The 13,554-nt window shown below is 40.6% G+C and overlaps 1 protein-coding gene and 1 long non-coding RNA gene across 2 annotated transcripts; one reads left to right on the top strand and one right to left on the bottom strand.

The window, feature by feature from the left end:
- Window positions 1-1,900: 1,900 nt before the first annotated feature.
- LOC129855513 (uncharacterized) lies at window positions 1,901-4,266 on the bottom strand. The gene is made up of 3 exons (XR_008759520.1): window positions 2,743-4,266; window positions 2,264-2,420; window positions 1,901-2,139 (listed from the first exon to the last, which is right to left on the bottom strand). It is a non-coding gene; the product is annotated as an uncharacterized LOC129855513 (long non-coding RNA).
- A 2,780-nt stretch (window positions 4,267-7,046) lies between these two features.
- On the top strand, window positions 7,047-9,452 carry LOC129863515 (proteasome subunit beta type-1-B-like). Its single transcript, XM_055935566.1, has 6 exons — window positions 7,047-7,240; window positions 7,624-7,731; window positions 8,052-8,133; window positions 8,279-8,408; window positions 8,550-8,656; window positions 9,140-9,452. The coding sequence occupies exons 1-6, from the start codon at window positions 7,140-7,142 to the stop codon at window positions 9,323-9,325; spliced, it is 714 nt and encodes a 237-aa protein (XP_055791541.1). The 5' UTR covers window positions 7,047-7,139; the 3' UTR covers window positions 9,326-9,452.
- Window positions 9,453-13,554: the final 4,102 nt, after the last annotated feature.

Genomic DNA, 13,554 nt, shown 5'->3' with positions numbered 1-13,554 from the left:
CCCTCCGTCGAGCAGTGAATTTCTAACAGACTCAACCACAAAGACAAGGGAGATTTTACAATGCCTCGCAAAGGTCACCTATTGGTAGATGGGTAAAAAAAGCAGACATTGAATATATCTCTGAGCATATTAACTACACTTTGGATGTACCAAGATACAGGCGTCCTTCTTAACTCAGTTGCCGGAGAGGAAGGAAACCGCTCAGGGATTTCACTGTGAGGCCAATGGCGACTTGAAAACAATTAGAGTTTAATGGCTGTGATGGGAGAACTGAGGATGGCTCAACAACATTGTCATTTAGGTTAGTATTGTGGAGTAACTACAAAGTTCAAAGGAGGAAGCCTGTAAAGAATAAACATTTTCCAAAACACGCATCCTGTTTGCAATAAGGCACTAAACTGAAACTACAAAAAAATGTGGCAAAGAAATTAACTGTCTTGAATACAAAAGCGTTATGGTTGGGGCCAATCCAACACATCACTGAGACCCACTCCACATTTTCAAGCATGGTGGTGGTGCTTGTCATCGGCAAGGACTAGGGATTTTCTTGGGATAAAAATAAATGGAATAGAGCTAAGCACAGGCAAAATCCTAGAGGAAAACCTGGTTAAGTCTGCTTTCCAACACACTGGGAGACAAATTAAACTTTCAACAGGACTATAACTTAAAACACAAGGCCAAATATACACTGGAGTCTCTTACCAAGATGACATTAACTGTTTATGTGGCCTAGTTACAGTTTTTACAAATCGGCTTATTTAGCAGATGTTATTGCAGGTGTAGCGAAATGCTTGTGTTCCTAGCTCCAACAGTGCAGTAATATTTAACAAATCAACCAACTTGACAGAGCTCATAGAATTGTTAAAAGAATGTGCAAATATTGTACAATCCAGGTGTGCAAAGCTCTTAGAGACTTACCCAGAAAGACTCACAGCTGTAGTCACTGCCAAAGTTGATTCTAACATGTATCGACTCAGGGGTGTGAATACTTATTTAAGTCAATTGGATATTTCTGTAAATTAATACATTTGCAAACATTTCTAAAAACATGTTTTCACTTTGTCATTATGGGGTATTGTGTAGATGTGAGAAAATATATTGAATCCATTTTGATTTCAAACTTTAACAAAATGTGGAATAAGTCAAGGGGTCTCAGTACTTTTTGAAGGCACTGGACACTTATATATAGGCTATACGAATTATGCATTAATATATTAACTTCTAACTTACACATCATTGTCTTTTTCACTGTTCCCTTGCGCAATTCATGCAAGGGAACGAAAAGGGGTTGTGTCTTCGTCAGAGCATCGTTATGTCTTTATTTTGTCTACTCTAGTCATTTAGCTTAGATAGCGTGAAATTGAACGCATAGAACCAACAACCAGTTGGCTTGGCTGGCAACAAGAACCTTAGATTTGTGTTGGGACTATATCTTATGTAAGGAAGGAAATAGTATGAGTCAATTAATCAAAATAACGTTTTTAATGAAAATATGTCAATCAGTATTTGAATATGTCGGTAACCGTTGTATAAAAGTGATAATGCCCTGCAAGCTGTTGGAGGTTATATTAGCACGGTTTGCCGGCCCTTGACGTATATAATCTCCAGACCACGGTTTCTTGGGCATTATCACTTAAATGCACCCCTTTCCCAAGTCCATCATGGCCACCACACTCCTGTCTCGTCTGCTTCTCACTCTTTCCCGGTATGCTGCCAGCTGCAACCACTTTTTCATGACCGACTCCGCATCGCTTTCAGACGCTCTAGATGTTAACGGATTCTTCCAGACAACAGCTAATGAACAAGAGCACAAGTGGTTGCAAAGATGTGAAAAGGCAGTTGCAACAGGGAGAACGGAATACTGTAAAATGCCATGGTAATTGCATTTTACTTCTGCAGTGTGGCACTCATATTTTCACTGTGTGAAACTTTCATTGTGAACTACATCTTATGTTCTTACATTTCTGTGAGAATGATTCAAAACATCCTTACCCTTGTGTGTGTGTGTGAGTGTGTGTTTTACCCACACATACTTTGAGGTATCACACAACAGTGCCTGACTGAGTGACATCCGGTACATTTGCAGACCCACTGCTCAGTTCATCTCATTGCTAAAGTGATTTTAACCATTGGTTTTAGCTGTTAACAAAAATAAAATTCTTGTGTGTAACAGTGATAACACCAAGTAAAACTGAAATGATAACTTAAAACACAAAATATAATGTGTCGTGATGAGACATTTGTAAATATGAGAAATCCTTACCAAAACCTCCCACAGTCGAAGGGATGCAAGAGACATTTTTCTATTTACTCCTCTCCGATTCATGTTTTTTGCTTGCGGGTTTAGAAATTGTGCGCATCATTAAACGCCACACAGCATCTTTCACGTCGCATCCCCCAATTAGTCTCAAGTGGTTAATCTAAAGGAAAAAACATTTGAATAATGTATCAATTGACATAAAACTTTAAGCCACAAGTGACTGCCGCTTTTCCCCAGGTGAGAGTAGCATATATGGTTCTAAGAAACACATATGCTTATTCTGAGCATCAAAACATTATGCTTTTATCCTACATCAAGTTAAAACGTTTTTACAGGGGAGTGAGATGCCTTTACATAAAAAAATATTTTGTGGATATAAGCAAGACAAAAAAAGTGTGATTTAACTGAACAATTATTTTATTCCCATAAACTCCCATTGAATCTCAAAAAGAGCATAAGATTCAAAGTGGAATGAAACTCACCATTTTAAGTTTGAAGTCAGCCCCCTGAAGATCAGTTTCCAGGCTCTGGAGACCTTGCTGATCCTTCAATGGCAGAAGGCCATTTTCAATCGCATATTCTGCTCCATTCTGCTGTCCTGTTTGTAACAGTCGTAGGATGAGTGTCTGTTGTTCCAGTATCACCTCTTGCTTGGTAAGCATTTCCCGAATGAACGCTGAAAGACATTTTAAGGGGCATTTAATCTATAACACAACAAGGTAGACAAGAATGAGGTAAGTGTATATTGCTGCCCACCAGGAGCAGGGGAGACATGGAAGATGTGTCTACCCACTGGGCACACACTGGTTGAATCAACGTTGTTTGCATGCCATTTCAATGAAATTATGTTGAATCAACGTGGAATTGACGTTGAATTGACGTCTGTGCCCAGTGGGTAACCTCGGCGTAGAATGGGCACATCCTTCCCATCTCTCCCTCCACCGCTGGTACTGAAATATGAGTGAGGTATTGGCATATGTAAATGGAATACATTATATATTTTATTATCATCATATACAGATTTTACAAAACATTAGGAACAGCTCTTTCCATGACATACTGACCAGGTAAAAGCTATGATCCCTTATTGATGTCACTTGTTAAATCCACTTCAATCAGTGTAGATGAAGGGGAGGAGACAGGTTAAAGAAGGATTTTTAATCCTTGACACAATTGAGACATGGATTGTGTATGTGTGCCATTCAGAGGGTGAATGGGCAAGAGAAAATATTTAAGTGCCTTTGAACAGGGTATGGTTGTACGTGCCAGGCGCACCGGTTTGTGTGTCAAGAACGGCAACGCTGCTGGATTTTTTACGCTTAACAGTTTCCCATGTGCATCAAGAATGGTCCTCCAGCCAACTTGACACAACTGTAGGAAGCATTGGAGTCAACATGGACCAGCATCCCTGTGGAACGCTTTCGACACCTTGTGGAGTCAATGGCCCGACGAATTGAGGCTGAGGGAAAAGGGGGGTGTGCAATTCAATATTAGGAAGGTGTTCATAATGGTGGTACACTCAGTGTATATATTATGTATTGCTGCTCACCAGGAGAAGGAGAGACAGGGAAAATGTGTTGATCCTCTGCAAACACCCAATTGTCCTGGTCAAAGCACTGTCTTTTGAGATTGGAGTGAGCAGTAATGTACTTCTCAGCAGATGTATGCTTCCTTAATTGATGTTTCTTCAGGCTATTTTTGTTAAGCCATAAACTGCAGTTACGACATTTGATTTTCCTCTTGCTTGCAGGTCTCATAGCTGGACACGCTGAACCTGGGCCTCTCGCAGTTGCACTGGTTACATCTGGGCCTCTCGCAGTTGCACCTGGGTCTCGCCCACATACTGACTCACATTGTGGAATGTGTTTGGTAAAATCACTCCTATTTACATAGGTCTTGGGGCAGTATGGGCAGTGAAAATGCTTTGCTGCTCTGCACTCCAAATGGCATATGAATATTGTGAACTCTGAAATGGGGGGGGGGGACAATCAGCATCCAGGACCCAAAGTTCCCCAGTTGATAAAAAGCATGGTATCATGTGCTAAACTAGCATTATGAATGGATGAGATTACCTCTATGCAGCACAGCCTTCAATCTGTGAGACTCAATGTGTGCCGACACACTGGCATAGTCTTGAAAATGGAGGGCTGGCAGAAGGGGCAATGATACAATTGGTACTTCTGGAACTTGGATGAAACAACACGGCCATCAGCTGCTTTCCGCACTGTGATATGCTGTCAAACACAAACGACAAATATACTGAACAAAAATATAAACACAACAATTTCAAAGATTTTACTGAGTTACAGTTCATAGAAGATTTTCATAAATTCATTAGGCCCCAATCTATGGATTTCACATGAATGGGCAGGGGTGCAGCCATGGGTGGGCATAGACCCACCCACTTGGAAGCCAGGCCCAGCTAATCAAAATGAGTTTTTCCCCACAAAAGGGCATTATTACAGACAGAAATACTCCTAGGCAGCCTCCCGAGTGGCGCAGCGGTCTAAAGCACTGCATTGCAGTGCTTAATAAGGCGTCACTACAGACCCGGGTTCGTTCCCAGGCTGTGTTACAACCGGCCATGACCCCCATAGGGCGGTGCAGCATAGTGCAACGAATGGGCCTAAAGCCAATGTTCCCTCAAAAACAATTAGACACTGAGGAAATTTCAGGTCTGCTGAGCGCAAACTTCACAGTTGTGAAAATTCTGTGAGCATATACTCAAAGCCAAAGCTGTAAACACAGTCCAGTTCAAAGTAAATGGCACAGATCCATATATGGCAATGATTTATTTGCATACAGGCTTACTGCAGCTCTGATTGGTTATGCTGCACTAGTATGTGTAGAGTACCAGATGAGTTGTGCGCAATAGAATCCTACTCCGATGATTTCTGCCTAAAACAAAACCTCTTGCTTAGTTTGTTTTGTTTTGATATGTTGCACTGAAAGTGGCTAATATTGCGTTGATTCAATAACAATTGCTCAGGAAAGGGAAACGTTGATAGTGTTAACAGGGAAAATTAGAAAGTTGAGTGAAGTTCAATCTCGTGCATCTCTCCATGGGCTGATATTTCTTCTGCGCTCTGCGTGGCAGTCCCGGGGGAGCAGCGAGTGCCTACAGCTAATGTGTTAGCATCAACATCCGGGGAATTGTCTACGCTTATTTTCAAGCTTTAATTGACATGGTAATGGACAACTAGTTTTTGAGAAAAGCTGGAAAAACTTACCTGAAATTTACTTTGTTCTGTGTTACGACTATGGTTGCAAATTCCCTGGTTTTCCCGGAATCCTGGTTGGAGGATTCCTTGAATCAAGAGGGGAATAAGCAGGAAATCCAGAACCTCCAACCAAGATTTTCCCTGAATTTGCAACCCTAGTTGCGACCAGTGCTCGACTTGGGCAGAAGCTCACCGGAGCCAAGTTCCGGCACCTCAAATGTTCTTCTACTTGAACTCCTGCACCGCTTATAGAATATTAGCTCAAAACTATTGTGGAGCTTCTGTATGGGATCAATATCATGCCAAATATATTCACAAATATAAAATCACCAATCCACAAATATAAATCACCTATCCACACGAGAGATATAGGCTTTTGGCACGAAAGTGTCGGCCATCACCGGTGAGTGAGTTCCACATCATTGGGTGAGTCTGAAACTGGAAAGTATTTTTAGGACTATAATTTCCTCCTCATTTTGTAGCCTACAACATATGTCTCCACACACTTAGGCCTAGTCTATTGATGGATTCAACACATGGTCGTTTTCATTGATCTCAGATTTTCAGTTTGTGTCAAAGGAGCCTGTCATTTCAATTATTTACAGTATTAAAAGATAATCTGCCAAAGTCTCCAGTCATGTAAAATGACAGAGCATGAAATCCATTTATAAAAGCCACATTTTTCCTGACCCTTAAACATGGCTTTAGGCTACTAAAATGTTCCCCATGTGTGCGACTAAGTGCCTCTACTCTACTGCTCTATGCCACAAAGCAAATGCAATGATATGCATGCAATGCATTATTATGAAGGTGAGAAAAAGTAAGTAACGCAGAGCTCTCCAGATCATCCCCCTCTCACTTTTTGTTCCGGCACCTCCCGATTAACTAATGAAGCATTGAACCTTACATACCAAACGTAACATGTAATACAAATGATTATTCCAGATTTACGTTTATTATGTTACGTCTTGTCTATGAGATCAGGCTGAATACACAGACTCCCGATGTAGTGTCCCAAAACTAGGAATAGCCCAAACTCCTTGTCTTGTCCCCAGGGTCCCTCGCCGTTTCGTTACCGTTTGCTTCCGTTTTGTTCTTTACGGTTTCCGTTGTAAGACGTGATGAATACACCCCAGCCCAAGCAGCAACGCAAAACAGTCTTGTAGCAACACATTTTCCCAATTAGCTGTTCGCTTTCCATACACCCACTTGTAACCGGGATGCCTCCGGTGCGTGAGTAAGGTGCCCCTTTATGTCCTACGGCGAAGTCGGCACAATACAAAGTGACGTAATTAGTAGGAATCTGTATTTTCATATGCTAAAGTGAATTTTTTTTTATTTAAAACTGCTTTATCTGCTTTCCCAATGAAAATATGTTTGAAAGTTGTTTCTGGACATTGTTTCTGCTGATTTGGTAACATTGTTGAGCTGCGCAGATTACTGTTCGATTTGAGAGCGCTCCTCCCTCACCGGTTTTTCGAACTCCCTCCATGACTCCAGCCACTGGGTGGTAGGAAAGACAACTTTTTTTTTGTTTTGTCGGTTGTTGATGATGATGAAGAAGAAGCATTTCCGTCCGCCATATTGCAGTGATACAGCGAGATTTCCCATTTGTCTCAGCAAGTTGAAGAGTTCGAGTTTCCTCCTTAACTGGCATAATGTTTACTACACAAGTTTATGGAGATAATGGGAAAATGAAGGAGTATCACTATACTGGACCAGTAGAGCACAGATTCTCTCCATATTCCTTCAACGGAGGGTAAGTGTCAATATCCAACTAACAATCGTTTTGGTAGCCCAAATGATAGCAAGCTACATTAACGTTACCTAGCTAACGTCAATGCTGTACATAATTGTGTTCTGCAGAATGGACACTGACTAGCGTCTGACTAGTAATGTGTCATGGTGCAAATGGCTAACACTTACTCAATAGATGTTCGTAGTTAAGTAACGTTAGCTAACTACGTGAACAACAATACATGTTGTTTATCTGGTTTCGATTTCAGTTAGCTACAGTAGCTAACGTTAATTAGTTATCTACATTTGTCTGATAGTTTTGGCAAAACCTTAAAATCAGCTAACGTCAACTTGTTTGTTAGGGCATCATGTCAACTGACACTTGACATGTTTTTGTGTTTCCAGGACTGTGCTTGCTGTTGCAGGTGAAGACTTTGCAATTGTGGCCTCAGACACCCGTTTGAGTGAAGGCTATTCAATCCACAGTCGTGACTCTCCAAAATGTTACAAGTTGTAAGTCAAGTGCACACAACTGAATTTCCAAGGATGACCGAAGGCAAATTGTCAGATGGTGTGGTTTAACCCCATGTACTGCCTCACTATTGCTGTTTTTAGACAGGCAGCTCAATTCTGATATTATTTCACAAATTGGTCATTTGACCAATCAGGTCAATCACAGATCTTTTTCTGAGCTGAACAAAAAAACAATTCGTCCTGGAGAAATCATAATTAAGCATCCTGCCTATGCTTGTGAACATCATAATAAATTATATGTTAAATATTTCACCACTAAATTACGGTGTTGTTACTAATACATGTTTAATTTCTCACAGAACAAATACAACTGTCATAGGCTGCAGTGGATTCCATGGGGATTGCTTGACTCTTACCAAAATCATTGATGCAAGATTAAAGGTGAGATCATCTTGAGACTGTTTCACTTTCAAAATTGTTAGTTGAGCTGAAAGTTAAGGCATATGGCCGTACACAATAAGTTAACATTTGTAAATGTATAATTTTCTAACATCAGCCAATATCTGATGGGGAAATGTATTTTTAGATGTACAAGCACTCAAACAACAAGAGCATGACAAGTGGAGCCATCGCAGCCATGCTGTCAACAATCCTGTATGGTAGAAGATTCTTCCCCTACTACGTTTACAACATCATCGGTGGCTTGGATGAGGAGGGTATGACTCTTGCTCTATTGCTGCTGTTACTATTATCAGATGCTTGGTTCCATATGTGTAAGGTATTCACTGCATGTGTTCTTTTAAGTCTAGTCCACTATTTATGACTCTAAACTGAACTGGTTTGTTTTTGCTTTTCAGGTAAAGGAGCTGTTTACAGTTTTGACCCTGTGGGATCCTATCAGAGAGACACATACAAAGCTGGTGGCTCAGCGAGTGCCATGCTGCAACCTCTGCTTGACAACCAGGTAAAGAAACCAAAAAGTCGTATAAGTTGAGCATTGCTATTAGTTTTTGAGGGCTTTGTTCCCCCTCAAAGCACCTCTGTCCAATATGATTGAATGTTTGTATGCCAATGTCACAGTTGTAACTTTACGTCGTCCCCTCGCCCCGACACGGGTGCGAACCAGGGACCCTCTGCACACATCAACAACAGTCAACCACGAAGCGTCGTTACCCATCGCTCCACAAAAGCCGCGGCTCTTGCAGAGCAAGGGGCAACCCTACTTAAAGTCTCAGAGCAAGTGACGTAACTGATTGAAATGCTACTAGCGCGTACCCGCTAACTAGCTAGCCATTTCACATCCGTTACACCAAATGTGTATGTAGAATTTAGCAGTGGCAAGGAAACCCTAGACATTCTAGTGACCAAGATATCTTTGGTTCGGGACAAACATCCTTTGTTTCTGTATTGTCCCTTAGTCTGTCTTTTATTCTTAATTTACAACTAGATTGGATTCAAGAACATGGAGGGTGTGCAGCACCTGCCCCTGAACCAGGAGAAGGCTGTGCAGCTGGTCAAAGATGTCTTCATCTCTGCTGCTGAGAGAGACGTGTACACCGGAGATGCCCTCAGGATCTGCATTGTCACCAAGGAGGGCATCAAAGAAGAGACAGTCCCACTCAGGAAGGACTGAACAACTTATTTCTGCCACCATTTCAAGCTACTGCTTTTGTCTGGATTTTTCATATTTTGGACCCTACTCCTGCTTTTCTCTTTACATTCTGGCTGAAGAATAAAAATGTTCCCTGTAGTTAATTTTCTCCTGTTGTCAGTATCAATTTTTTTTAAAGAAACATGAAATGTTAAATGTATTTGATTACAATGAAGTCTGAACCGTTTTCAAATGTATCAAGAAAATTCTTGCTCAACATACACTACTGGTCAAAAGTTTAGAACACCTACTCATTCTAGGGTCTTTATTTGTATTTTCTACATTGTAGAATAATAGTGAAGACATCAAAACTATGAAATAACACACATGGAAACATGTAGTAACCAAAAGTGTTAAACAAATTAAAATATATTTGAGATTCTTCAAATATTCACATTTTGCCTTCATGCCAGCTTTGCGCACACACTTGGCATTCTCAACCAGCGATGCATTTCAAATAATGTGTGCCATAAATTCATTTGTGGAGTTTCTTCCCTTAATGTGTTTGAGCAAATCAGTTGTGTTGTGACAAGGTAGGGGTGGTATACAGAAGATAGCCCTATTTGGTAAAAGACCAAATCCATATTATGGCAAGAACAGCTCAAATAAGCAAAGAGAAATGACAGTATTACTTTGAGTCAAAGTCAGTCAGTATGGATAATTTCAAGAGCTTTGAAAGTTTCTTCAAGTGCAGTCACACTTGCTGCTCCCAAGTGGCGCAAGACGCTGCATCTCAGTGCTAGAAGCGTGGCTAGTGAGAAACTTGTTCGAATCCAGACTGTCACAACCAGCTATGATTGGGTGTATCATAGGGTGGTGCACAATTGTCAGAGTTTGGCTGGTATAGGCCATCATTGGAAATAAGAATTTGTCCTTAACTGACTTATTTTTTAAATCAAGTGCTACGATGAAACTGGCTCTCATGAGGACCACCACAGACATGGAAGACCCAGTTACCTCTGCTGCAGAGTATAAGTTCATTAGCTACCAGCCTCATAAATTCCAGCCCAAATAAATGCTTCACAGTTTTGGTGGGTGGCCCTCTCTTGGAAGGTTTGTTGTGGTGCCATATTCTTTCCATTTTTTAATAATGGATTTAATGGTGCTCCATGGGATGTTCAAAGTTTCAGAGATTTCTTTATAACCAACTCTGATCTGTACTTCTCCACAACTTTGTCCCTGACCTATTTGGAGCGCTCCTTGGTCTTCATTGTGCCACTTGCTTAGTGGTGTTGCAGACTCTGGGTCCTTTCTAAACAGGTGTATATATACTGAGATCATGTGACACTTAGATTGCACACAGGTGGACTTTATTTAACTAATTATGTAACTTCTGAAGGTAATTGGTTGTGCCAGATCTTATTTAGGGGCTTCATAGCAAAGGGGGTGAATATATATGCACGCACCACTTTTCCATTTATTTTAATTTTTTTATTTTAGGAAACAAGTTATTTTTTTCATTTCACTTCACCAGTTTGGACTATTTATGTCCATTACATGAAATCCAAATAAAAATCAATTTAAATTACAGGTTGTAATGCAACAAAATAGGAAAAACGCCAAGGGTGTGAATACTTTTGCAAGGCACTGTAAATGCAGCGATACGCCATCCCATCTGGTTTGGGCTTAGTGGGACTATAATTTGTTTTTCAACAGGACAATGACCCAACACACCTCCAGGCTGTAAAAAAAAATGTAAAAATGTATTTTACCAAGAAAGAGAGTGATGGAGTGCTGCATCAGGTGACCTGGCCTCCACAATCCCCTGACCTCAACCCAATTGAGATGGTGTGGGATTAGTTGGACTACAGAGTGAAGGAAAAGCAGCCAACAAGTGCTCCGCATATGTGGGAACTCCTTCAAGACTGTTGGAAAAGCATTCCAGGTGAAGCTGGTTTAGAGAATGCCAAGTGTGCAAAGCTGTCATTAAAGCAAAGGTGGCTATTTGAAGAATCTCAAAAATAAAATATATATTGATTTAACACTTTTTGGGTTACTACATGATTCCATATGTGTTATTATATAGTTTTGTTGTCTTCACTATTATTCTACAATGTAGAAAATAGTAAAAATAAAAACCCTTGAATGACTAGGTGTTCTAAAACTGACCAGTAGTGTACAGTGGCAAGAAAAAGTATGTGAACCCTTTGGAAATACATGGATTTCTGCATAAATTGGTCATAAAATTTGATCTGAACTTCATCTAGGTCACAACAATAGACAAACACAGTCTCCTTAAACTAATAACACACAAACAATTATACATTTTCATGTCTTTATTGAACACAGTGTGTAAACATTCACAGTGCATGGTGGGAAAAGTATGTGAACCATTGGATTTGCTGCCTCCTTTGGCAGCAATAACCTCAACCAAACGTTCTCTCTATGGTCAGGAGGAATTTTGGACCATTCCTCTTTGCAAAACTGTTTCAGTTCAGCAATATTCTTGGGATGTTTGGTGTGAACTGCTCTCGAGGTCATGCCACAGCATCTCAACCGGGTTGAGGTCAGAACTCCGACTAGGCTACTCCCGAAGGTGTATTTTCTTCTGTTGAACCCATTCTGTTGTTGATTTACTTCTGTGTTTTGGGTCAATGTCCTGTTGCATCACCCACCTTCTGTTGAGCTTCAATTGGTGGACAGATAGCCTTACATTCTCCTGCAAAATGTCTTGATAAACTTAGCAATTCATTTTTCCATCAATGATAGCAAGCTGTCCAGGCCCTGAGGCAGCAAAACATTCGCAAACCATGGCACACCCTCCAGCATACTTTACAGTTGGGATGAGGTTTTGATGTTGGTGTGCTGTGCCTTTTTTTCTCCACACATAGTGTTGTGTGTTCCTACCAAACAACTCAACTGTAGTTTCATCTGTCCACAGAATATTTTGCGCTGTGGAACATCCAGGTGAACTTTAGCAAACTTCAGACATGCAGCAATGGTTTTTTTGGACAGCAGTGGCTTCTTCCGTGGTGTCCTCCCATGAACACCATTCTTGTTTAGTGTTTTACGTATCGTAGACTCGTCAACAGAGATGCTGGCATGTTCCAGAGATTTCCGTACGTCTTTAGCTGACACTAGGATTCTTCTTAACCTCATTGAGCATTCTGCGCTGTGCTCTTGCAGTCATCTTTGCAGGATGGCCACTCCTAGGGAGCGTAGCAACCGTGCTGAACTTTCTCCATTTATAGACAATTTGTCTTACAGTGGACCGATGAACATAAAGGATTTTAGAGATACTTTTGTAACCCTTTCCAGCTTAATACAAGTCAAAAATTCTTCATCTTAGGTCTTCTGGGATCTCTTTTGTTCGAGGCATGGTTCACATCAGGCAATGCCTTTTGTGAATAGCAAACAAAAATTTTGTGAGTATTTTGTATTGGGCAATGCAGCTCAATCCAACATCTCCAATCTTGTCTCATTGATTGGACTCCAGGTTAGCTGACTCCTGACTCCAATTAGCTTTTGGAGAAGTCATTGGCTTTGGGGTTCACATACTTTTCCCAACCTACACTGTGAATGTTTAAATTATGTATTCAATATTGACAAGAAAAATACAATAATTCGTGTTTTATTAGTTTAAGCACACTATGTTTGTCTATTGTTGTGGCTTATATGAAGATCAGAACAAATTTGCATTAATGGTGAAATCCAGGTAATTCCAAAGGGTTCACATACTTTTTCTTGCCACTGTATATGCCATCGGTCCAAAGATTGGAAGTGTCTCCTTAGACGAGAATTGGTTAAGGCTTGCAATAATACTTTTAGCCAAATAGGGGTGTTTAGAGATTGAGGTTGGAAAGCCGGAACTGAATCTACTACCACCTGTGCCATAACTGACCAGGGGGCGGTTGTCGATAGCAATGGAATTTAGGTTTACGAGTTTTTTAATCATGCATCCTTCCTTCACCAGCCGAAGCTGTAATGCCGCATTCAGATGCTAGTCGGAACTAGGAAACTGACATTTCAGACTTGCTAACTGGTTGTTATTGGTTGTCTCGAATCAGCTTTCTCCATTCAAATCTTACCAATTACCATACCACTAGAATTATTCCACAATACTGAGGACGGATCAGGTCCTAGAAAGATATCACCAATGGCTGCAAATATTGAGTCGGTTTATTCTAACGCTTAACCTAAAATAATGCACTAAATCAAGATCATTGCGTACGTTAGGCTACACATTAAATATTAGCCAACAGAGCCTACAA

Source organism: Salvelinus fontinalis, chromosome 1 (assembly GCF_029448725.1).
Source record: "Salvelinus fontinalis isolate EN_2023a chromosome 1, ASM2944872v1, whole genome shotgun sequence".
Classification (NCBI taxonomy): domain Eukaryota; kingdom Metazoa; phylum Chordata; class Actinopteri; order Salmoniformes; family Salmonidae; genus Salvelinus; species Salvelinus fontinalis.
Note: the sequence above shows the minus strand (reverse complement) of the source record. Positions and strands in the feature narration are given on the sequence as shown.

Excerpts from the sequence above, each read along its gene's own strand:
- LOC129863515 (XM_055935566.1), top strand. The coding sequence starts at position 7,140 with ATGTTTACTACACAAGTTTATGGAGATAATGGGAAAATGAAGGAGTAT. Across the intron at positions 7,241-7,623 it reads CCATATTCCTTCAACGGAGG|GACTGTGCTTGCTGTTGCAG; the intron begins GTAAGTGTCAAT and ends TTGTGTTTCCAG. Across the intron at positions 7,732-8,051 it reads TCTCCAAAATGTTACAAGTT|AACAAATACAACTGTCATAG; the intron begins GTAAGTCAAGTG and ends AATTTCTCACAG.